Here is a 24,607-nt window from a genome sequence, read left to right as displayed (position 1 = left end):
CCTAGAGAGTTTGAGACAACTTGCCGGGATGCGCTTCTCCGAGGCTGATAAGGAGAAGGTGTTCTGGGAACGAGGAAGGTTGTACCGGGAGACAGTACCCGGAGAATCACAAAAGGAGTGGTTGAGGGAAAGACAGCTGGTCGTCCCGCAGCAATTCCGGGGTGAGTTGTTGCGGATTGCCCATAAGATCCCGCTAGCTGGACACTTGGGGATCAGCAAAACTAAGGCCCGGCTGTCTCAACACTTCTATTGGCCTAAGATGGGGACAGATGTGTCAAACTACTGCCGCTCCTGTGTCACCTGTCAAAGAGTGGGGAAGGCGGGGCCTGCTATTAAGGCTCCCCTGATCCCTTTGCCAGTGATAGAGGAGCCTTTCCAGAGGATCGCGGTGGACATTGTAGGCCCGCTGGCCGTCCCCAGCAGCTCTGGAAAGCGATATATTCTTACTGTGGTAGACTACGCTACCCGGTACCCAGAGGCAGTAGCTCTGTCGTCAACTAGGGCAGATAAGGTGGCGGATGCCCTGTTGGCCATCTTTTCACGTGTAGGATTTCCCAGGGAAATGCTTACTGATCAAGGGACCCAATTTATGTCTCGCCTAATGGAGGCTCTCTAAGAGAATGCAGGTGAAGCACCTGGTATCGAGTGCGTATCACCCACAGACCAATGGCTTGTGTGAATGCTTCAATGGTACCCTCAAACAGATGCTACGCATGCTGGTTGAGACTCAAGGGCGCGACTGGGAGCGGTACCTCCCACACCTGCTGTTCGAAAGGTTCCGCAGGCCTCGACGGGGTTCTCCCCCTTCGAGCTCCTGTACGGCAGGCGAGTTCGGGGACCCCTTGGGTTGGTAAGAGAATCCTGGGAAGAGGAGGCGAACCCTTCTGAAGTGTCCATAGTGGAGTATGTCATGCGCTTCCGTGAAAAGATGCAGACCTTGACGCAGTTGGTGCATGACAACATGACGCAGGCTCAGGCTGACCAGAAGCACTGGTACGACCAGAACGCCCGGGAGCGGACCTACCATGTGGGTCAAAAGGTGTGGGTGCTGGTCCCCGTACCAACGGATAAGCTTCAGGCAGCCTGGGAGGGCCCGTACGTCGTCCACCAACAGCTCAACCCGGTCACTTACGTGGTCACGCTTGACCACGCTCGGGGTAGGCGAAAGGCCTTTCACGTCAACATGATGAAGGCTCATCACGAACGTGAACCTTTCGTCCTACCGGTCTGCAGCGTGCCCGAAGACGGGGAGGAAGACACCCTCCTGGACTTGCTGGCCCAAGCCAAGGCCAATGGGTCCATAGAGGACGTGGAGGTAAGCGCCTCGTTAACTGAACCCCACCGGTTGCAGTTGCAAACCACACTGGAACCCTTCCGGGTCGTGTTCTCCAACCGACCTGGTAGGACTAAGTTAGCAGTCCACGAGGTGGACACTCCGGGAATCACGCCCCACTACGGCGAACACCCTATCGAATCTCTGACCAGGTGCAGCAGATTATGCGCCAAGAGATCGATGAGATGTTACAGCTGGGGGTGATTCGACGGTCAAAGAGCGCGTGGGCATCACCTGTAGTTCTCGTGCCTAAGAAGGACCGGACCACCCGGTTCTGCGTGGACTACAGGGGGCTCAAAGCCATCACAGCCTCGGATTCGCACCCAATGCCGCGCATCAAGGAGCTGCTTGAGAAGTTAGCTGGCGCAAATTACCTAACAATAATGGATCTGAGTCGAGGATACTGGCAGATTCCCCTGAGCCCTGAGGCACAGGAGAAGTCCGCCTTTATCACAATCTTTGGACTGTACGAGTCCACGGTCATGCTCTTCGGCATGAAGAATGCCCCTGCCACTTTCCAGCGGATGGTCAACCTCCTGCTTCAGGGACTGGAGAAGTACGCCGTGGCGTACTTGGATGACATTGCCATCTTCAGTCCCTCCTGGGAAGAACACCTGCAGCATCTCGAGGAGGTGCTCAGGCGAATTCACCAAGCAGTACTGACTATCAAGCCGGGAAAGTGCCAGATGGGCATGAGGGAGGTTCACTACCTGGGGCACCGGGTAGGCGGGAACACCCTGAAGCCAGAGCCTGACAAAGTGGGAGTGATCGTGAACTGGCCCACTCCCGTGACCAAGAAACAGGTGATGTCCTTCTTGGGCACTGCAGGGTACTATAGGCGCTTCGTACAGCACTATAGTAGCCTGGCAAAACCTTTGACGGACCTCACCAGGAAGAAGATACCCCACATCGTCAACTGGACAGATGGCTGTGAGGGGGCCTTCCAGGCGTTGAAAACTGCACTGTGCAACGCCCCTGTGTTGAAAGCAGTCGACAGCAGTCGACTGTTCTTGGTGCAGACCGACGCCAGCGAGTTTGGCCTTGGTGCTGTACTCAGCCAGGTTGACTCGGAGGACCAAGAGCACCCCGTGTTATACCTGAGCCAGAAACTTTTGCCGAGGGAAGTGGCCTACTCCACCATCGAGAAGGAGTGCCTGGCCATAGTCTGGGCCCTGCAGCGCTTGCAGCCCTACTTGTACGGTCGCACCTTCACTGTGGTGACCGACCACGACCCTCTGCGCTGGCTAAACACCATGTGTGGAACCAACGGCAGGTTGCTACGCTGGAGCCTTGCCCTTCAGCAGTTTGACTTCACCAATGAACACAAAACGGGCAGGGAGCATGGGAATGCCGATGGACTGTCCCGCCAGGGTGAACCTACTGAGGTGCCCATGGAGGCATACCGTGGGGTTCTGCCTCCCTAGCGCACACCAAAAGGGGGAGGTGTCACGATATGGTATGAAATATCAAATAAGTAGTAGTTTCTCTGCCTGTTAGCACCATAGCTGAGGGATTTTTGGCACTTCTGACCATGGTTCCAAAAACACATGGCAGACCCTGGGCTCAAACCCCCCCCTTCCCATTACTTCAGAGTTTAGCTTTCCTTCTCAGAGAGTGTGGGGGTTTTAGGAGAGCCAAGGTATTTACGACTGGCATTTCCTGCAGTGTAAACTCTTCTCCAGCTGGAACTGGAAATATGGCTCCAAAATTCATGGAAGTTCTTTCTGTGTTTGTAAGATATTACGCAAACCATTTAAGATAGGAACACAAAAATATATATTCGTAATCTCCATCGGTGGATCTGCCCATCCCTCGAAACCTGAGCTTCTAACTCCATCTGGTAAAGAAGTAGGGATTTCTCTGTAAATATGTATCCCAGATAGGACATATTTGATCTCATTAGAATGCCCACGTTAATCCGAAATGAATGCTGGGTTTGTTATGACTATGACATGTTTTGTAGCGAAGTTATAGCAAATAGATAAATTTAAGGTTGCAGTACTCAGAATGTAGAGAGAGGAGGGTCTGGATAAGCCAGCCTTTCTGTGATGTCACAGGCTGCAGGTTTTTAAATCTCTGCCAGATCCCCAGCTCCTTCTTCTTGACTTTTTCTTCTTGACTTCTTGTCTTCTTCTGGAAAGCCCAGAGCACGTCCAATAAGCTGGGACGTATGGAAAAAACTCCCCTAGCCTGGTTGCCTGCAATGCAATGAACTGAGAACATGTGAGTGTTACCTTTTCTCATTTAACCCCTGTTTATTTTATAATTACCCTTGTACATATTTGCAATTGTCTCATTTGTAACATCTTTTTATATAAACACTGCCTGAAACTTTTTACGGAGTATACTAATTAATATACTAGTTCTGTCTCCATGCTCTAAACGTACCCTAAGTCTTCTGAAGGGAAATACGCTACTGTGTTGGGTTAGCTTCGGACCCGTTTAATTGAAGCTGGTGGCAGCGACCGTGTGCAGGCTTTTGGGGTTATGTTAACAGGAACACATGGGCTACTTGCACAGTGAACAAGTCTGTAAGAACATGTTCACACACCACCAAGAAACCTGAAGACACAAAAGAGAATGGTAAAACCAAAAACACTCAGTTTGAAAAAATGTTTGCAGTAATCCGCAAGTGCTAGTAAAAGATGTAAATAACAGGGTATTTGGTTGATACGTTTTTTGCAAAAAATGTATACTAAGCTGCTCTACCAATCTTCACGGTATACCCTTATCAGAGCAGTCCTAACTAATGTATGCAATCCCTATCTGATGTATTTAAAAACCTGATCATCTGTATATTACCTGTGTGAACAGGGTTCAGAGAGGAAAAATCCATGTGTGCATACAGGGCAGAACAGCTTTTGTGCAGCTAGCCCAAGAGGAGTGGTGGAACTCCCCAGTCTTGTAGACACAAGAGAACAATCATGGAAACAGGAACACATGGGCTACTTGCACAGTGAACAAGTCTGTAAGAACATGTTCACACACCACCAAGAAACCTGAAGACACAAAAGAGAATGGTAAAACCAAAAACACTCAGTTTGAAAAAATGTTTGCAGTAATCCGCAAGTGCTAGTAAAAGATGTAAATAACAGGGTATTTGGTTGATACGTTTTTTGCAAAAAATGTATACTAAGCTGCTCTACCAATCTTCACGGTATACCCTTATCAGAGCAGTCCTAACTAATGTATGCAATCCCTATCTGATGTATTTAAAAACCTGATCATCTGTATATTACCTGTGTGAACAGGGTTCAGAGAGGAAAAATCCATGTGTGCATACAGGGCAGAACAGCTTTTGTGCAGCTAGCCCAAGAGGAGTGGTGGAACTCCCCAGTCTTGTAGACACAAGAGAACAATCATGGAAACAGGAACACATGGGCTACTTGCACAGTGAACAAGTCTGTAAGAACATGTTCACACACCACCAAGAAACCTGAAGACACAAAAGAGAATGGTAAAACCAAAAACACTCAGTTTGAAAAAATGTTTGCAGTAATCCGCAAGTGCTAGTAAAAGATGTAAATAACAGGGTATTTGGTTGATACGTTTTTTGCAAAAAATGTATACTAAGCTGCTCTACCAATCTTCACGGTATACCCTTATCAGAGCAGTCCTAACTAATGTATGCAATCCCTATCTGATGTATTTAAAAACCTGATCATCTGTATATTACCTGTGTGAACAGGGTTCAGAGAGGAAAAATCCATGTGTGCATACAGGGCAGAACAGCTTTTGTGCAGCTAGCCCAAGAGGAGTGGTGGAACTCCCCAGTCTTGTAGACACAAGAGAACAATCATGGAAACAGGAACACATGGGCTACTTGCACAGTGAACAAGTCTGTAAGAACATGTTCACACACCACCAAGAAACCTGAAGACACAAAAGAGAATGGTAAAACCAAAAACACTCAGTTTGAAAAAATGTTTGCAGTAATCCGCAAGTGCTAGTAAAAGATGTAAATAACAGGGTATTTGGTTGATACGTTTTTTGCAAAAAATGTTCACACAGGTAATATACAGATGATCAGGTTTTTAAATACATCAGATAGGGATTGCATACATTAGTTAGGACTGCTCTGATAAGGGTATACCGTGAAGATTGGTAGAGCAGCTTAGTATACATTTTTTGCAAAAAACGTATCAACCAAATACCCTGTTATTTACATCTTTTACTAGCACTTGCGGATTACTGCAAACATTTTTTCAAACTGAGTGTTTTTGGTTTTACCATTCTCTTTTGTGTCTTCAGGTTTCTTGGTGGTGTGTGAACATGTTCTTACAGACTTGTTCACTGTGCAAGTAGCCCATGTGTTCCTGTTTCCATGATTGTTCTCTTGTGTCTACAAGACTGGGGAGTTCCACCACTCCTCTTGGGCTAGCTGCACAAAAGCTGTTCTGCCCTGTATGCACACATGGATTTTTCCTCTCTGAACCCTGTTCACACAGGTAATATACAGATGATCAGGTTTTTAAATACATCAGATAGGGATTGCATACATTAGTTAGGACTGCTCTGATAAGGGTATACCGTGAAGATTGGTAGAGCAGCTTAGTATACATTTTTTGCAAAAAACGTATCAACCAAATACCCTGTTATTTACATCTTTTACTAGCACTTGCGGATTACTGCAAACATTTTTTCAAACTGAGTGTTTTTGGTTTTACCATTCTCTTTTGTGTCTTCAGGTTTCTTGGTGGTGTGTGAACATGTTCTTACAGACTTGTTCACTGTGCAAGTAGCCCATGTGTTCCTGTTTCCATGATTGTTCTCTTGTGTCTACAAGACTGGGGAGTTCCACCACTCCTCTTGGGCTAGCTGCACAAAAGCTGTTCTGCCCTGTATGCACACATGGATTTTTCCTCTCTGAACCCTGTTCACACAGGTAATATACAGATGATCAGGTTTTTAAATACATCAGATAGGGATTGCATACATTAGTTAGGACTGCTCTGATAAGGGTATACCGTGAAGATTGGTAGAGCAGCTTAGTATACATTTTTTGCAAAAAACGTATCAACCAAATACCCTGTTATTTACATCTTTTACTAGCACTTGCGGATTACTGCAAACATTTTTTCAAACTGAGTGTTTTTGGTTTTACCATTCTCTTTTGTGTCTTTTGGGGTTATGTTGTAGCAACTGCGGCATTGATAATTATTGTTCCTGCCTGAGTGGGAGTAGTTTATCGCGTCACTGCAGCGTGCCCAATAGCCAGTACATAGCAGGCAGCCTGTCTGGCGACTAATTACCCAGGGTGCGGTACCTAATCTGACCTGAGAGTAAGGGGGCGCCAGAGAGCTGCAAGTGTTAAGTGGAACTGTAAGCGGGATATACATAAATCCCTGCAGTTCGTGGTATATTGAAAGCAGTGGGATACCTAAAATAAGCCCCTGCTGTAAACTAAGAGGTCAATAGCCTTGTGGGTGTTGTTTCATCACATTGTGGAGTGGAGGGATAACTAAGATAAGCCTCCTGCACATGTGATAGCCGTCTGTTGGCCCGAAGTCACCCCGACCCGTGACGTAGGGGTGACGGTCACGGTGTGAATCGTGATGAATTGGTGGCAGCGGTCAGGGATTCCTGACAGTCACGAAAAAACAATCTCAGAACCGCTAGGATTCGTTGAAGCGTTCCTGAGTTATTACCTCATAAAGTGACACTGGTCAGAATTGCAAAAAACGGCCAGGTCATTAAGGTCAAAGTAGTCATGAAGGGGTTAAAACCTTACTTGACTTGAATAAATTTGCACATAGCCTGACAGTAAAATGCCATTTTCTTTCAGATGCTGCCAGTGAAAACGTCACGCCGTTAACGGTGATAAAGGGGCAGGACGGCTTACTGGGACCCGCACCTGTCCCTGCCACTATAATGGGGCCCTGGCTTTTCCTTAGCTCAGGGGTACCTATGATGGTTAGGAGGCCTGAGCCGCCAGCGTATCCCTGTCTCCTGTGCAGGCTCTATCAGTGGCCCCCTCTCCCCCCAAGGGAGGTGGACTGCACCAGTGTGACAATACAACAAATAACAGGGTATACAGACAAGGTAACTAAAAAGTCTCAAACTCACCAAATGCTCACACAACCACAGAGGAAACACAGAGAAGGGAAGAGAAGGAAAAAACTAGGAAGGAAAACAGGTTTAACATGCAACCAAAACAGCAGACACCAATCTCTGTAAATAAACCTCCAAGCTCCAACACTACGCTCCTTCACACTCTCCAAGCCAGGCAGCTGAACTGATCACTGACACTAGCTGTAGTCAAGGCTGGGTCTATATAGAGGATCAGATTACAAAATCCACTTCAGCTGAGAGACCCAGCTCTCAGCAACTCCACAATAAGGTTAACTCCTGCACTGCTGGCACAAAGCAGCCAGGTCAAAATACAGGAGAAGAGCTTCTGTTCACTGTGTGTGAACGAGGCCCAGAGCGCTGCGGTTTTCTGGAACCTCTCTGTCGCGGTAGCCCCGTGACAGTACCCCCACTTCTACAAGGGACCTGCGGAATCGGGTTTCTCAGGATGAGCTGTATGAAATGCCCGAACCAACCTAACCGCATGGACATCGGCTGCAGGTACCCACGTCCTCTCCTCAGGACCGTACCCTCTCCAGTGTACCAGATATTGTAGGGATCGACGAACTAAACGAGAATCCATAACCCTGGAAATCTGGAACTCTAGATTTCCATCAACGAGGACCGGAGATGGAGGTGAAGAGGACGGATTGGATGACGCCACAACCTTCTTGAGTAAGGAGCGATGAAAAACATTATGGATCTTAAATGACTGAGGCAAAGCCAGCCGAAAAGCAACAGAATTCACGACGGCCACAATCCTATAAGGGCCAATGAACCTAGGGCCCAATTTCCACGAGGGAATTGTCAGCTTAATATTTTTCGAGGACAACCAAACCCAATCACCCACACACAGGTCCGGACCTTCCACACGTCTCTGATCAGCCGCATTCTTATACCTGGAACCCATCCTCTAATTTATCAAGAACCCCTTGCCATACGGACGTGATGGATGAAGAAAACCTCTCCTCTTCAGGCACCCCTGAGGAATCCCTCCTATTAAAGTAACTAAATTGAGGATGAAAACCATATGCCCCGAAAAACGGGGACTTGCCAGTAGACTAATGAGTATGATTGTTTATAGCAAATTCTGCTAACGGTAAGTACATAACCCAGTCCTCCCGATTCTCTGAGATGAAACAATTGAGATAAGTTTCAAGATTTTAATTTACGCGTTCAGTCTGACCATTGGATTGAGGATGAAAAGCTGAAGAAACGACAAATCAGTCCCCAGCCGGCTGCAGAAAGCCCTCCAAAACTTGGAAATAAACTGCACCCCCCGGTCTGAGACAATATCTGAAGGAACACCATGTAATCTCACAACCTCCTTGATAAAGACCTGTGTCGGAGTCTTAGCATTTGGTAACGTGGAGAGCGCAGTGAAGTGAGACATCTTGCTAAATCTATCAACTACGACTAAAATAACTGTATTACCCTCCGAAACCGGTAAGTCAGTGATGAAATCTATTGACAAATGAGTCCAAGGTCTATTGGGAATCTCCAAAGGTTGGAGAGACCCAGACGGGCGAGAACGAGAGGACTTGGAACGCGCACACACTGCAGGCAGCGACATATTCCTGTACATCATGTCTTACCCCAGACCACCAAAAATGCCGAGTGAGTAGGTCCGCGGTAACCTTACTTCCAGGGTGTCCGGCCAAAACCGAGTCATAATGCTCATTTATGACCCTGAGATTAGCTGGAACAAAAAGTTTACCTAACGGACAGGCTGCTGGGGCGTCCCCCTGTGCCTCTACCACCTCTCTCTCTCAAGATCAGAATTAATTGCGGCGACTACTCCACCCTTCTGCAGTATAGGACCTGGTTTACAATTATCCCCACCCCCCAGGAAACAACGGGATAACGCATCAGCCTTGACATTCTTATTTCCTGGCCGGTACGTAATGTAGAAATTGAACCTGGCGAAGAACAGAGACCACCTTGCCTGCCTAGGTGTCAGACGCTTAGCAGATTCTAAATACAACAGATTTTTGTGATCTGTGATCACCATGACAGGGTGAAGTGCTCCCTCCAAAAAATGACACCATTCCTCAAATGCCCATTTAATTGCCAACAGCTCCCTGTTACCAATGTCATAATTCTTCTCCGTAGGAGATAATTTTTTCGAGAAAAATGTACACGGACGCCACTTACTCAGAGAAATCCCCTGTGACAATACAGCTCCCACCCCTACGTCCGAGGCATCCACCTCTACCACAAATGGCTGAATGATGTCAGGCTGTATTAATATGGGTGCACTGGAAAAACACTTTTTCAGAGTTTCAAAAACTTACAGGCCGCACTAGACCAGACAGAGAAGTCCGTGCCTCTCTTGGTCATGTCTGTCAATGGCTTGGCTACCACTGAAAAGTCTTAATAAATTTGCGATAGAAATTTGCAAAACCTAAAAACCTCTGTAAAGCCTTAAGGTCTTCAGGACGATCCCACTCCAAGACCGCCCTGACCTTAGCCGGATCCATACGAAAACCTGTGGAGGATAAGAAATAACCCAAAAACGGAATCTCTTTAACTGTGAACATGCATTTCTCAAGTTTGGCAAACAGTTTATTGTCCCTGAGTACCTGAAGGACCTGCCGTACATGATCCTGATGAGACTCGAGGTCAGGGGAATAAATTAAGATGTCATCGAGATATACCACCACAAACCTACCTATTAGGTGACTAAGTATATCATTGATAAAGTGTTGAAACACAGCAGGAGCATTGCTTAACCCAAAAGGCATAACCAAGTTCTCGTAATGTCCCTCTGGAGTATTAAACGCCGTCTTCCATTCATTCCCCTCCTTCATCCGAATGAGATTATATGCCCCCCTGAGATCTAATTTGTAGAACCATTTAGCCCCCACAATTTGATTAAAGAGGTCCGGAATAAGATGGAGCGGGAAAGAATCCCGGACCGTAATTTGGTTTAATTCACGGAAGTCTAAGCATGGGCGTAAACCCCCGTCCTTCTTAACAAAGAAGAACCCGGCAGCAACGGGTGATGACGAGGGTCTGATATGACCCTTGGCCAGACTCTCCGTGATATAGTCCTTCATGGCCTGTCTCTCTGGGGCTGAGATGTTGTATAGTCTACTCTTAGGCTACGTTCACATTAGCGTTGCGCCGCTGTTGCGTCGGCGACGCAGCGGCGACGCGCCCCTATGTTTAACATAGGGGACGCGTGCGTTTTTTGGGTGGCGTTTTTCGCCACGTGCGTCGTTTCCGACGCTAGCGTCGGACGCAAGAAAATGCAACAAGTTGCATTTTCTGTGCGTCCGATTTTTGTCAAACGACGCACGCGTCGCAAAACGCGCGCGTTTTTGCGCGCGTTTGCGCGCGTTTTAACATGCGTCGCGCGTTGCGTCGCCGACGCAGGGCGGCGCAACGCTAATGTGAACGTAGCCTTAGGCAGTTTAGCACCAGGAATGAGACGTATGGCGCAATCAAAAGGACGGTGTGGAGGCAGCTCTTGATTGCCCTCCTCAGAGAATACATCCTCAAAATCTGAGATGAACTCTGGCAGAACCTGAGAACTCAACCCGGCCAACCGAGTGCCCAGGCAATGTTCCTGACAAAACTAACTCCATCTAGTAACCTCCCGAGTCTGCCTGTCTAACACCGGGTTGTGTAACGTGAGCCATGGTAAACCGAGAACTACAGGCGACCGCAAACCCCCCAACACATAACAATCTAATGACTCAGAGTGCAACGCCCCTATCTGTAGGCTCCCCCCACGGACGATCTGAGTGAAAGTCCCCTGACTCAAAGGTGCAGAATCAATAGCAATTATAGGTATGGGTCTAGACAACTCTTGAGTCTTAAGGTACCTTCACACTGACCAACTTAGCAACGATATCGCTAGCGATCCGTGACGTTGCAGCGTCCTGGATAGCGATATCGTTGTGTTTGACACGCAGCAGCGATCAGGATCCTGCTGTGACATCGTTGGTCGGAGCAGAAAGGCCAGAACTTTATTTCGTCGCTGGATCTCCCGAAGACATCGCTGAATCGGCGTGTGTGACGCCGATTCAGCGATGTCTTCACTGGTAACCAGGGTAAACATCGGGTTACTAAGCGCGACCCTGCGCTTAGTAACCCGATGTTTACCCTGGTTACCAGTGTAAATGTAAAAAAAACCAAACACTACATACTTACATTCCGGTGTCTGTCACGTCCCCGGCGTTCTGCTTCCCTGCACTGTCAGTGCCGGCTGGCCGTAAAGCAGAGCACAGCGGTGACGTCACCACTCTGCTTTACGGCCAGCGCTTACAGTGCAGGGAAGCAGAACGCCGGGGGACGCGACAGACACAGGAATGTAAGTATGTAGTGTTTGTTTTTTTTCTACATTTATACTGGTAACCAGGGTAAACATCGGGTTACTAAGTGCGGCCCTGCGCTTAGTAACCCGATGTTTACCCTGGTTACCAGGGGACTTCGGCATCGTTGGTCGCTGGAGAGCTGTCTGTGTGACAGCTCTCCAGCGACCACACAGCGACGCTCCAGCGATCGGCATCGTCTTGATCGCTGCAGCGTCGCTAAATGTGACGGTACCTTTAAGCCCATGTGCCTGAAGAAACCCAGCATCAATTAAATTAAACCCTGCCCCAGAGTCCAGAAAGGCAGAGATATTGAACCTACTTTCACCAAGACAAATCTCGGCTGGTAGGAAAAATTGTGGTTTACCTAAGGAGGAAATTAGTACACCCGAGTTGCCAACCTCCCCGCAACCCAGGCTCAATAGTTTTCCGGCGGTTGTCTTCTAGAAGGACACACATTCACATAATGACCCCTTCTGCCACAAAAAAACATGCACCTCCCTTATGCCGTACTACTGCAGCCCCCTTAGAACGAGTAGTTCCACCCAACTGCATAGGTTCTCCTAGAGACTCAGATTCTGGTGAGTCCAAATCTGAATTACCCTTGAATAGCGGCGATTCATTAAGTCTCTGGCGCAGGCGGCGGTCCACACGGATCGCAAGAGACATAGCTGCCTCCAGTGTGGTTGGTGTCTCCTGTAGGGCGAAGGCATCTTTTATATTATCAGATAGACCCTGATAAAATTGACTGCGGAGTGCATGGTCATTCCACATTGTGTCAGTAGCCCATCTCCGAAACTCAGAACAGTACTCCTCTACTGGCCGGTCTCCCTGTGTAAGATGAAGTATCGTGGACTCAGCAAGGGAGACGTGGTCAGGATCATCATACACCTGACCTAAGGCTCGAAAAAACTCCTCCACAGTCCGTAACGGCAAAGCGTCAGCGGGAAGTGAAAATGCCCAGGCCTGAGGGTCACCTTGTAGGAGCGATACTACAATTCCAACCCTCTGCTCCTCTGAACCTGAAGTGTGAGGACGCAACCTAAAATACAATTTACAAGCCTCCCTGAATGTAACAAATTTGTCACGCCCCCAGAGAACCTGTCAGGTAATGCAATTTTAGGCTCCAGCGAAGCTTGTGAAGGTGTAGCAACCCCAGCAGTGGCCACTGGAGTGCGCTGTACAACCGCCGAGCGGTGGTCAGCCACCTCTAGACTGAGTTGCTGCAATTGTCCAGCTAAAGCAGCAATGGGGTCCATATTGGACCAAGAAAATTTTTATGGTCAGTGATACTGTTACGCCGTTAACGGCGATAAAGGGGCAGGACGGCGTATGGGACCTGTCCCTGCCACTATAGTGGGGCCCTGGCTTTCTCAGGGGTACCTATGATGGTTAGGAGGCCCGAGCCGCCAGCGTATCCCTGTCTCCTGTGCAGTCCCCATCAGTGGCCCCCTCTCCCCCCAAGGAAGGTGGACTGCACCAGTGTATAAATACGACAATTAAACAGGGTATACAGGGTATATCCTAACCCTAACCCTAAGGTAACTAAAAGTTTCAAACTCACCAAATGCTCACACAACCACAGAGGAAACACAGAGAAGGGAAGAGAAGGAAAAAACTAGGAAGGAAAACGGGTTTAACATGCAACCAAAACAGCAGACACCAATCTCTGTAAATAAACCTCCAAGCTCCAACACTACGCTCCTTCACACTCCAAGCCAGGCAGCAAAACTGATCACTGACAATAGCTGTAGTCAGGGCTGGGTCTATATAGAGGATAAGATTAGAAAATCCACTTCAGCTGAGAGACCCAGCTCTCAGCAATAAGGTTAACTCCTGCACTCCTGGCACAAAGCAGCCAGGTCAAAATACAGGAGAAGAGCTTCTGTTCACTGTGTGTGAACGAGGCCCAGAGCGCTGCGGTTCTCTGGAACCTCTCTGTCGCGGTAGCCCCATGACATGCATGCATTGAGAATCTTGATTATTCCACTACTGACAATATACGCACGTTTCATGAACAGAATGCATTTCTCAGTTTAAAAGCGTTGGAGAAAGAATCCTTTTTAGGTTCCGTCTCTCTTAATGATTCTTTTCCTGTCAGTAACCCATCTTTTTATCCATTGAAATCCAGACCAGTGGTCTTGGATCAGTTTCAGGATTTAGTTGAAAAGGAATTAGTCAATCTGAATAAATCTATTTTAGATTCCAAAAATAATTATTCCAACCTGACAAAAAAGGAAAGAAAAGCGCTGAAAGAGCTGCATGATAACCAGGATCTTATAATAAGACAATCAGACAAAGGAGGCACTATTCTGCTACTAGACGTAGGGCTATATAAAAAACTGAATCTACTAGATTTGGAAAATAAGGAGATGTATTCTGAACTTAGCTCTAACCCTACCGAAAAATGTAATTCATTGCTGCACAACCTGATCCTCCTTACTGATGTGCCAGGTGTTTGCTATGCAAAGACTTTTTTGAAGAACGATATATCGTTTTAGTTGTCTAATAAAGTCTCACAAAGTTTGAACCACCTCCGCCTTCAGCTGTATCATTTTTCCTCTTATCTCGACATGGGGGATGATCCTCCTCGGTGTAGGATGACATGGGGGGTGATCCTCGTTGTAGGATGACATGGGGGGGTGATCCTCAGTGTAGGGTGACATGGGGGGGTGATCCTCAGTCTAGGATGACCTGGGGGTGATCCTCGTTGTAGGATGACATGGGGGGGTGATCCTCAGTGTAGGGTGACATGGGGGAGTGATCCTCAGTCTAGGATGACCTGGGGGTGATCCTCGTTGTAGGATGACATTGGGGAAGGGTGATCCTCGGTGTAGGATGACTTTGGGGGATGATCCTCCTCGGTGTAGGATGACATGGGGGGATGATCCTCCTCGGTGTAGGATGTCATGGGGGGATGATCCTCCTCGGTGTAGGATGACATGGGGGGATGATCCTCCTCGGTGTAGGATGACATGGGGGGATGATCCTCCTCGGTGTAGGATGACATGGGGGGATGATCCTCCTCGGTGTAGGATGACATGGGGGGATGATCCTCCTTGGTGCTGGATGACATGGGGGGATGATCCTCCTTGGTGTAGGATGACATGGGGGGATGATCCTCCTCGGTGTAGGATGACATGGGGGGTGATCCTCCTCGGTGTAGGATGACATGGGGGGGGGTTGATGATCCGCCTCAGTGTAGGATGACGGGTGCAGGTGTCGCCCTCTTGTGTCCGTTTTTAACTCTGCCCTTCGCTGTCTTTAGGCCACACAGGATCTGGAGAATTACGATAAGGAACGCCACGAGGAGTTTAAGCGCTATGAAATGATGAAGGAGCATGAAAGACGAGAATATCTGAAGGGTCTGGATGAGGAAACCCGGAAACAGGAGGAGGCCAGATACGAGGAGATGAAGAAGAAGCACAAGGAGCACCCGAAACTTAATCACCCGGTGAGTAGTGCTGGGGCCACAGGACCTGTGTGCCCAGCATCGGTGCCACCCTCATCATGGGCACACGGCGCGATAAGTCTAGTGACCTCATCAGAAGCCACGTCTCCACCATAGCAGGGGATGGCGGGATAGATAACGATGCTGTAATTGCCAACGGTCTCACGAAGGGTGGTCTCACGGCCCGGCCCCCACAGAAGCTGCACCCAATGAATGTTAATGATTGTCAGAGAGGACGTCTCCTCATCTCCAGTATATACGACGTGGTTCCTTCCTCCCCCCCCGGACATCACCCTAAAGCTGCCCTCTGTCACCCTGCAGGGCAGCAAGGACCAGCTGAAGGAGGTCTGGGAGGACACGGACGGCTTGGACCCCTCAGATTTTGACTCCAAGACTTTCTTTAAGCTGCATGGTAAGTCATGAATCCTGTAAGACGGCCACCGCCGGAATGTGTGATGTTGCAGGAGAATGGGGGTTGTAGTACAGTAAATGACTCAGATTGTGTAATCCACTGATGAGCACAGAGTAACAGTCCTCCACGGCTATGATGGGTGGTGTAGTTATGTGATGTCTGTGTCATCCACAGCTTTAAGGTACCGTCACATTTAGCGACGCTGCAGCGATCCAGACAACGATCCCGATCGCTGCAGCGTCGCTGTTTGGTCGCTTGAGAGATGTCACACAGACAGCTCTCCAGCGACCAACGATGTCGGTCCCCTGGTAACCAGGGTAAACATCGGGTTACTAAGCGCAGGGCCGCGCTTAGTAACCCGATGTTTACCCTGGTTACCAGCGTAAACGTAAAAAAAAAAAACCCTACATATTTACATTCCGGTGTCTGTCCCCCGGCGCTCTGCTTCTCTGCACTGACTGTGAGCGCCGGCCGGAAAGCAGAGCGGTGACGTCACCGCTGTGCTTTCCGGCTGGCCGGCGCTCACAGTGCAGAGAAGCAGTGCGCCGGAGGACAGACAGCGGAAGGTAAGTATGTAGTGTTTGGTTTTTTTTACATTTACGCTGGTAACCAGGGTAAACATTGGATTACTAAGCGCGGCCCTGCGCTTAGTAACCCGATGTTTACCCTGGTTACCAGTGAAGACATCGCTGAATCGGCGTCACACACGCCGATTCAGCAATGTCTGCAGAGAGTCCAGCGACGAAATAAAGTTCTGGCCTTTCTGCTCTGACCAGCGATGGCACAGCAGGATCCAGATCGCTGCTGCGTGTCAAACACAACGATATCGCTAGCCAGGACGCTGCAACGTCACGGATCGCTAGCGATATCGTTCAGTGTGAAGGTACCTTTAGAGTTACCGGGGTCCCTTCCTCCGTCACTGGAGCGGTGGCCGGGTCTCTCCCTCCGTCACTGCAGCGGTGGCCGGGGTCTCTCCCTCCGTCACTGCTGCAGTGGCCGGGGTCTCTCCCTCCGTCACTGCAGCAGCGGGCATGAGCCGGGGTCCCTCCCTCCATCACTGCTGCGGTGGCTGGGGTTCTTTCCTCCGTCACTGCTGCGGTGGCCGGGGTTCTTTCCTCCGTCACTGCTGCGGTGGCCGGGGTCCCTTCCTCCGTCACTGCAGCGGTGGCTGGGGTCCCTCCCTCCATCACTGCAGCGGTGGCCGGGGTCCCTCCCTCCGTCACTGCTGCGGTGGCCAGGGTCTCTCCCTCCGTCACTGCAGCAGCGGGCATGAGCCGGGGTCACGTCAGCTTGTTCCTCCTCTTGCAGACACCAACGGTGACGGTTTCATCGATGAGCAGGAGCTGGAGGCGCTCTTCACCAAGGAGGTAAGCGGTCATCCCAGGGTGTACCTCAGACCAGCCGCCTCACGCCGTACTACCGCCACCCCTTGCTGAAGCGCGTTCTGCACATTGCACTGCCGTGTTGCTGGTTTCTTGTAGCTGGAGAAAGTGTACGACTCCAAAAATGAGGAGGACGACATGATGGAGATGGAGGAGGAGCGATTACGGATGAGGGAGCACGTGATGAACGAAGTGAGGAGCATCGCCGTAATGTTTCATCTGTTTGATGGACCGGATTAGTGTAGCCCCGTATACAGTCGCAGCACACACGTATGTACCCCCGTATACACTCGCAGCACACAAGTATGTACCCCCGTATACACTCACAACACACAAGTATGTACCCCCGTATACACTCACAGCACACAAGTATGTACCCCCGTATACACTCACAGCACACAAGTATGTACCCCCGTATACACTCACAGCACACACGTATGTACCCCCGTATACACTCGCAGCACACACGTATGTACCCCCGTATACACTCACAGCACACACGTATGTACCCCCGTATACACTCGCAGCACACACGTATGTACCCCCGTATACACTCACAGCACACGTATGTACCCCCGTATACACTCACAGCACACACGTATGTACCCCCGTATACACTCACAGCACACAAGTATGTACCCCCGTATACACTCACAACACACAAGTATGAACCCCCGTATACACTCGCAGCACACAAGTATGTACCCCCGTATACACTCGCAGCACACAAGTATGTACCCCCGTATACACTCACAACACACAAGTATGTACCCCCGTATACACTCACAACACACAAGTATGTACCCCCGTATACACTCACAACACACAAGTATGTACCCCCGTATACACTCGCAGCACACAAGTATGTACCCCCGTATACACTCGCAGCACACAAGTATGTACCCCCGTATACACTCACAGCACACAAGTATGTACCCCCGTATACACTCACAGCACACACGTATGTACCCCCGTATACACTCACAACACACAAATGGCTGTCAGTATGTTCCTGCGGAGCTTTGTTTTCTCTCGTCTGTCACTTCCCACTTTCTTTCTCCTCGGTATCGGGCGCTGACGCTGGTGTCATGGCTGCCGCTCACACATCGGTGTCACTTTCCGCTCTCTTTCTCCTCGGTATCGGGTGCTGACGCTGGTGTGATGGCTGCCGCTCACACATCGGTGTCACTTTCCTCTCTCTTTCTCCTCGGTATCGGGTGCTGACGCTGGTGTCATGGCTGCCGCTCACACATCGGGTGTCACTTTCCGCTCTCTTTCTCCTCGGTATCGGGTGCTGACGCTGGTGTCATGGCTGCCGCTCACACATCGGTGTCACTTTCCGCTCTCTTTCTCCTCGGTATCTGGTGCTGACGCTGGTGTCATGGCTGCCGCTCACACATCGGGTGTCACTTTCCGCTTTCTTTCTCCTCGGTATCTGGTGCTGACGCTGGTGTCATGGCTGCCGCTCACACATCGGTGTCACTTTCCGCTCTCTTTCTCCTCGGTATCGGGCGCTGACGCTGGTGTCATGGCTGCCGCTCACACATCGGTGTCACTTTCCGCTTTCTTTCCCCTCGGTATCGGGTGCTGACGCTGGTGTCATGGCTGCCGCTCACACATCGGGTGTCACTTTCCGCTCTTTCTCCTCGGTATCGGGTGCTGACGCTGGTGTCATGGCTGCCGCTCACACATCGGTGTCACTTTCCGCTTTCTTTCCCCTCGGTATCGGGTGCTGACGCTGGTGTCATGGCTGCCGCTCACACATCGGGTGTCACTTTCCGCTCTTTCTCCTCGGTATCGGGTGCTGACGCTGGTGTCATGGCTGCCGCTCACACATCGGTGTCACTTTCCGCTCTCTTTCTCCTCGGTATCGGGCACTGACGCTGGTGTCATGGCTGCCGCTCACACATCGGTGTCACTTTCCGCTCTCTTTCTCCTCGGTATCGGGTGCTGACGCTGGTGTCATGGCTGCCGCTCACACATCGGTGTCACTTTCCTCTCTCTTTCTCCTCGGTATCGGGTGCTGACGCTGGTGTCATGGCTGCCGCTCACACATCGGTGTCACTTTCAGCTTTCTTTCTCCTCGGTATCGGGTGCTGACGCTGGTGTCATGGCTACCGCTCACACATCGGTGTCACTTTCCGCTCTCTTTCTCCTCGGTATCGGGTGCTGACGCTGGTGTCTTGGCTGCCGCTCACACATCGGTGTCACTTTCCGCTCTCTTTCTCCTCGGTATCGGGTGCTGACGCTGGTGTCATGGCTGCCGCTCACACATCGGGTGTCACTTTCCGCTTTCTTTCTCCTCGGTATCGGGTGCTGACGCTGGTGTCATGGCTGCCGCTCACACATCGGTGTCACTTTCCGCTCTCTTTCTCCTCGGTATCGGGCGCTGACGCTGGTGTCATGGCTGCCGCTCACACATCGGGTGTCACTTTCCGCTTTCTTTCTCCTCGGTATCGGGTGCTGACGCTGGTGTCATGGCTGCCGCTCACACATCGGTGTCACTTTCCGCGCTCTTTCTCCTCGGTATCGGGCGCTGACGCTGGTGTCATGGCTGCCGCTCACACATCGGTGTCACTTTCCTCTCTCTTTCTCCTCGGTATCGGGCGCTGACGCTGGTGTCATGGCTGCCGCTCACACATCGGTGTCACTTTCCGCTCTCTTTCTCCTCGGTATCGGGTGCTGACGCTGGTGTCATGGCTGCCGCTCACACATCGGTGTCACTTTCCGCTCTCTTTCCCCTCGGTATCGGGTGCTGACGCTGGTGTCATGGCTGCCGCTCACACATCGGTGTCACTTTCCGCTCTCTTTCCCCTCGGTATCGGGCGCTGACGCTGGTGTCATGGCTGCCGCTCACACATCGGGTGTCACTTTCCGCTCTCTTTCCCCTCGGTATCGGGCGCTGACGCTGGTGTCATGGCTGCCGCTCACACATCGGTGTCACTTTCCTCTCTCTTTCTCCTCGGTATCGGGTGCTGACGCTGGTGTCATGGCTGCCGCTCACACATCGGGTGTCACTTTCCGCTCTCTTTCTCCTCGGTATCGGGTGCTGACGCTGGTGTCATGGCTGCCGCTCACACATCGGTGTCACTTTCCTCTCTCTTTCTCCTCGGTATCCGGCGCTGACGCTGGTGTCATGGCTGCTGCTCACACATCGGTGTCACTTTCCTCTCTCTTTCTCCTCGGTATCGGGTGCTGACGCTGGTGTCATGGCTGCCGCTCACACATCGGGTGTCACTTTCCGCTCTCTTTCTCCTCGGTATCGGGTGCTGACGCTGGTGTCATGGCTGCCGCTCACACATCGGTGTCACTTTCCTCTCTCTTTCTCCTCGGTATCCGGCGCTGACGCTGGTGTCATGGCTGCTGCTCACACATCGGTGTCACTTTCCTCTCTCTTTCTCCTCGGTATCGGGCGCTGACGCTGGTGTCATGGCTGCCGCTCACACATCGGGTGTCACTTTCCGCTCTCTTTCCCCTCGGTATCGGGCGCTGACGCTGGTGTCATGGCTGCCGCTCACACATCGGTGTCACCTTCCGCTCTCTTTCCCCTCGGTATCGGATGCTGACGCTGGTGTCATGGCTGCCGCTCACACATCGGTGTCACTTTCCGCTCTCTTTCTCCTCGGTATCGGGTGCTGACGCTGGTGTCATGGCTGCCGCTCACACATCGGTGTCACTTTCCGCTTTCTTTCCCCTCGGTATCGGGTGCTGACGCTGGTGTCATGGCTGCCGCTCACACATCGGGTGTCACTTTCCGCTCTCTTTCTCCTCGGTATCGGGTGCTGACGCTGGTGTCATGGCTGCCGCTCACACATCGGTGTCACTTTCCGCTTTCTTTCCCCTCGGTATCGGGTGCTGACGCTGGTGTCATGGCTGCCGCTCACACATCGGTGTCACTTTCCGCTCTCTTTCTCCTCGGTATCGGGTGCTGACGCTGGTGTCATGGCTGCCGCTCACACATCGGTGTCACTTTCCGCTTTCTTTCCCCTCGGTATCGGGTGCTGACGCTGGTGTCATGGCTGCCGCTCACACATCGGTGTCACTTTCCTCTCTCTTTCTCCTCGGTATCCGGCGCTGACGCTGGTGTCATGGCTGCTGCTCACACATCGGTGTCACTTTCCTCTCTCTTTCTCCTCGGTATCGGGCGCTGACGCTGGTGTCATGGCTGCCGCTCACACATCGGGTGTCACTTTCCGCTCTCTTTCCCCTCGGTATCGGGCGCTGACGCTGGTGTCATGGCTGCCGCTCACACATCGGTGTCACCTTCCGCTCTCTTTCCCCTCGGTATCGGATGCTGACGCTGGTGTCATGGCTGCCGCTCACACATCGGTGTCACTTTCCGCTCTCTTTCTCCTCGGTATCGGGTGCTGACGCTGGTGTCATGGCTGCCGCTCACACATCGGTGTCACTTTCCGCTTTCTTTCCCCTCGGTATCGGGTGCTGACGCTGGTGTCATGGCTGCCGCTCACACATCGGTGTCACTTTCCTCTCTCTTTCTCCTCGGTATCGGGCGCTGACACTGGTGTCATGGCTGCCGCTCACACATCGGTGTCACTTTCCGCTCTCTTTCTCCTCGGTATCGGATGCTGACGCTGGTGTCATGGCTGCCGCTCACATATCGGTGTCACCTTCCGCTCTCTTTCTCCTCGGTATCGGGTGCTGACGCTGGTGTCATGGCTGCCGCTCACACATCGGTGTCACTTTCCGCTCTCTTTCCCCTCGGTATCGGGTGCTGACGCTGGTGTCATGGCTGCCGCTCACACATCGGTGTCACTTTCCGCTTTCTTTCTCCTCGGTATCGGGTGCTGACGCTGGTGTCATGGCTGCCGCTCACACATCGGTGTCACTTTCCGCTCTCTTTCTCCTCGGTATCGGGTGCTGACGCTGGTGTCATGGCTGCCGCTCACACATCGGTGTCACTTTCCGCTCTCTTTCCCCTCGGTATCGGGTGCTGACGCTGGTGTCATGGCTGCCGCTCACACATCGGTGTCACTTTCCGCTCTCTTTCTCCTCGGTATCGGGTGCTGACGCTGGTGTCATGGCTGCCGCTCACACATCGGTGTCACTTTCCGCTCTCTTTCTCCTCGGTATCGGGCGCTGACGCTGGTGTCATAGCTGCCGCTCACACATCGGGTGTCACTTTCAGCTTTCTTTCTCCTCGGTATCGGGTGCTGACGCTGGTGTCATGGCTGCCGCTCACACATCGGTGTCACTTTCCGCTCTCTTTCTCCTCGGTATCGGGCGCTGACGCTGGTGTCATGGCTGCCGCTCACACATCGGTGTCACTTTCCGCTCTCTTTCTCCTCGGTATCGGGTGCTGACGCTGGTGTCATGGCTACCGCTCACACATCGGTGTCACTTTCCGCTCTCTTTCTCCTCGGTATCGGGTGCTGACGCTGGTGTCATGGCTGCCGCTCACACATCGGTGTCACTTTCCGCTCTCTTTCTCCTCGGTATCGGATGCTGACGCTGGTGTCATGGCTGCCGCTCACACATCGGTGTCACCTTCCGCTCTCTTTCTCCTCGGTATCGGGCGCTGACGCTGGTGTCATGGCTACCGCTCACACATCGGTGTCACTTTCCGCTCTCTTTCTCCTCGGTATCGGGCGCTGACGCTGGTGTCATGGCTGCCGCTCACACATTGGTGTCACTGGGGTTCGCGGTTCTGATATCAGCGTCATGAGCATTATTGGGGACTGCGCTATTCGTAATGTGCCAAGAGACGCGCGGTGCCACTTTGCCAGGTACGAGGCGTAGCTCGCCCTGTGGATGTTTCGGCCCGGCTCACTGACAGCCTTGAGTGTTTCCGCAGGTGGATATGGATAAGGATCGACTGATAAATCTAGAAGAATTTCTGCGAGCAACGGAGAAGAGGGAGTTCCTGGAACCAGACGGCTGGGAGGTAGCATGGCGGTCTCTGTGTGATCATGGCGATGCTTGTAACATGCCCATCCCCCATTAGTATATAGTCTGTGTGTCACAGGTTCCTTCTCCGGTACCACACAATCAACAGAGCCAGCAAAGAGTGAACAATCCCAAGACCTTTATTTAGGCAAAAGGTCCATATACAATCCACCACACAAAGGATAAAATATTCCAGAACGAATGGAATATGGCCCTGCGCTTAGTAACCCAATGTTTACCCTGGTTACCGGCATCGTTGGTCGCTGGAGAGCCGTCTGTGTGACAGCTCTCCAGCGACCAAACAGCAACGCTGCAGCGATCCGGATCGTTGTCGGTATCGCTGCAGCGTCGCTCAGTGTGACGGTACCTTTAGTCTCTCATATGATGATTGATGGAGCTAAACGTACGACCAGTCTCTGAAAGTGTCGGCCATTCTAGCCCTGCTGGTGATCTTTCATCTTTGGAATAAGCTCTGCTTTGTCACATACTTGCTGCATTTTCTCCACATTTTGCCCTTTGTTCCAGTACTGTTTATTCTTCCTGCTACAATATTTGCAAATGCGGGACTACGGTTTGTTACCAAGACCAAGTTTTATAATCAGTCGTTGTGTTTTAGGAGCATGCCTCCCTCTGTGAATAATTGTTTCTGGAAGGATTTTCTTATTTGCTCAATGTCTCTAGGGTAAAACTGAAGTTCCAGGACCATTCAAAGCTTCTAAAGACCAAATTATGTGCCATCTATTATTACTAACGAAGCCATGTGTCCAGGACTCTCATTGGGGCCAGCCCATGTTGGATATATTTCTGAACACATAAAACTAGTGCAACAAAATCTGAGGTTTGTTCCTCAGAACGTACAAAAAAGAATCCTAAAAGATGGTGATTGATGGTATCAAACTACTCACTACCTCCCTAGATACATAGATTAGAGGGTACAATTTACAGAAAAGACATTTACGGGGGACTAGATGGTGGCCCGAGTCTAAAGGTACCGTCACATTTAGCGACGCTGCAGCGATCAAGACAACGATCCCGATCGCTGCAGCGTCGCTGTTTGGTCGCTGGAGAGCTGTCACACAGAGAGCTCTCCAGCAACCAACGATTCCGAAGTCCCCTGGTAACCAGGGTAAACATTGGGTTACTAAGTGCAGGGCCGCGCTTAGTAACTCGATGTTTACCCTGGTTACAAGTGTAAATGTAAAAAAAAAAAAAAACACTACATACTTACATTCCGGTGTCTGTTGCGTCCCCCGGCGTTCTGCTTCCCTGCGCTTAGTAACCCGATGTTTACCCTGGTTACCAGTGAAGACATCGCTGAATCGGCGTCACACGTCTGCGGGAGATCCAGCGACGAAATAAAGTTCTGGACTTTCTGCGCCGACCAACGATGTCACAGCAGGATCCAAATCGCTGCTGCCTGTCAAACTGAACGATATCGCTAGCCAGGACGCTGCAACGTCACGGATCGCTAGCGATATCGTTGTTAAGTTGGTCAGTGTGAAGGTACCTTAACGCATCGGGTATTCTAGAATATGTATGTATGTATGTATATAGCAGCCACATAGTATATAGCAGCCACATAGTATATAGCACAGGCCACGTAGTATACAGCAGCCATGCAGTATATAACACAGCCACGTAGTATATAACACAGCCCACGCAATGTATAGCACAGCCCACGCAGTATATAACACAGCCCACGCAGTATATAACACAGCCCACGCTGTATATAACAGC

The 24,607-nt window shown here is 50.8% G+C and overlaps 1 protein-coding gene across 1 annotated transcript in view; it reads left to right on the top strand.

The window, feature by feature from the left end:
* Positions 1–24,607, top strand: part of NUCB2 (nucleobindin 2) — a 116,642-nt gene that overhangs the window by 78,318 nt on the left and 13,717 nt on the right. The window contains exons 6-10 of the mRNA XM_069740065.1: positions 14,990–15,175; positions 15,494–15,584; positions 16,893–16,951; positions 17,066–17,158; positions 22,779–22,868. Of these exons, the coding sequence (XP_069596166.1) occupies positions 14,990–15,175; positions 15,494–15,584; positions 16,893–16,951; positions 17,066–17,158; positions 22,779–22,868 (519 nt within the window). The remainder of the gene's footprint in view (positions 1–14,989; positions 15,176–15,493; positions 15,585–16,892; positions 16,952–17,065; positions 17,159–22,778; positions 22,869–24,607) is intronic.

The sequence above is a fragment of the Ranitomeya imitator genome, chromosome 9 (assembly GCF_032444005.1).
Source record: "Ranitomeya imitator isolate aRanImi1 chromosome 9, aRanImi1.pri, whole genome shotgun sequence".
Classification (NCBI taxonomy): domain Eukaryota; kingdom Metazoa; phylum Chordata; class Amphibia; order Anura; family Dendrobatidae; genus Ranitomeya; species Ranitomeya imitator.
The sequence above is the reverse complement of the archived record's forward strand: the minus strand, read 5'-3'. Positions and strand labels throughout refer to the sequence as shown.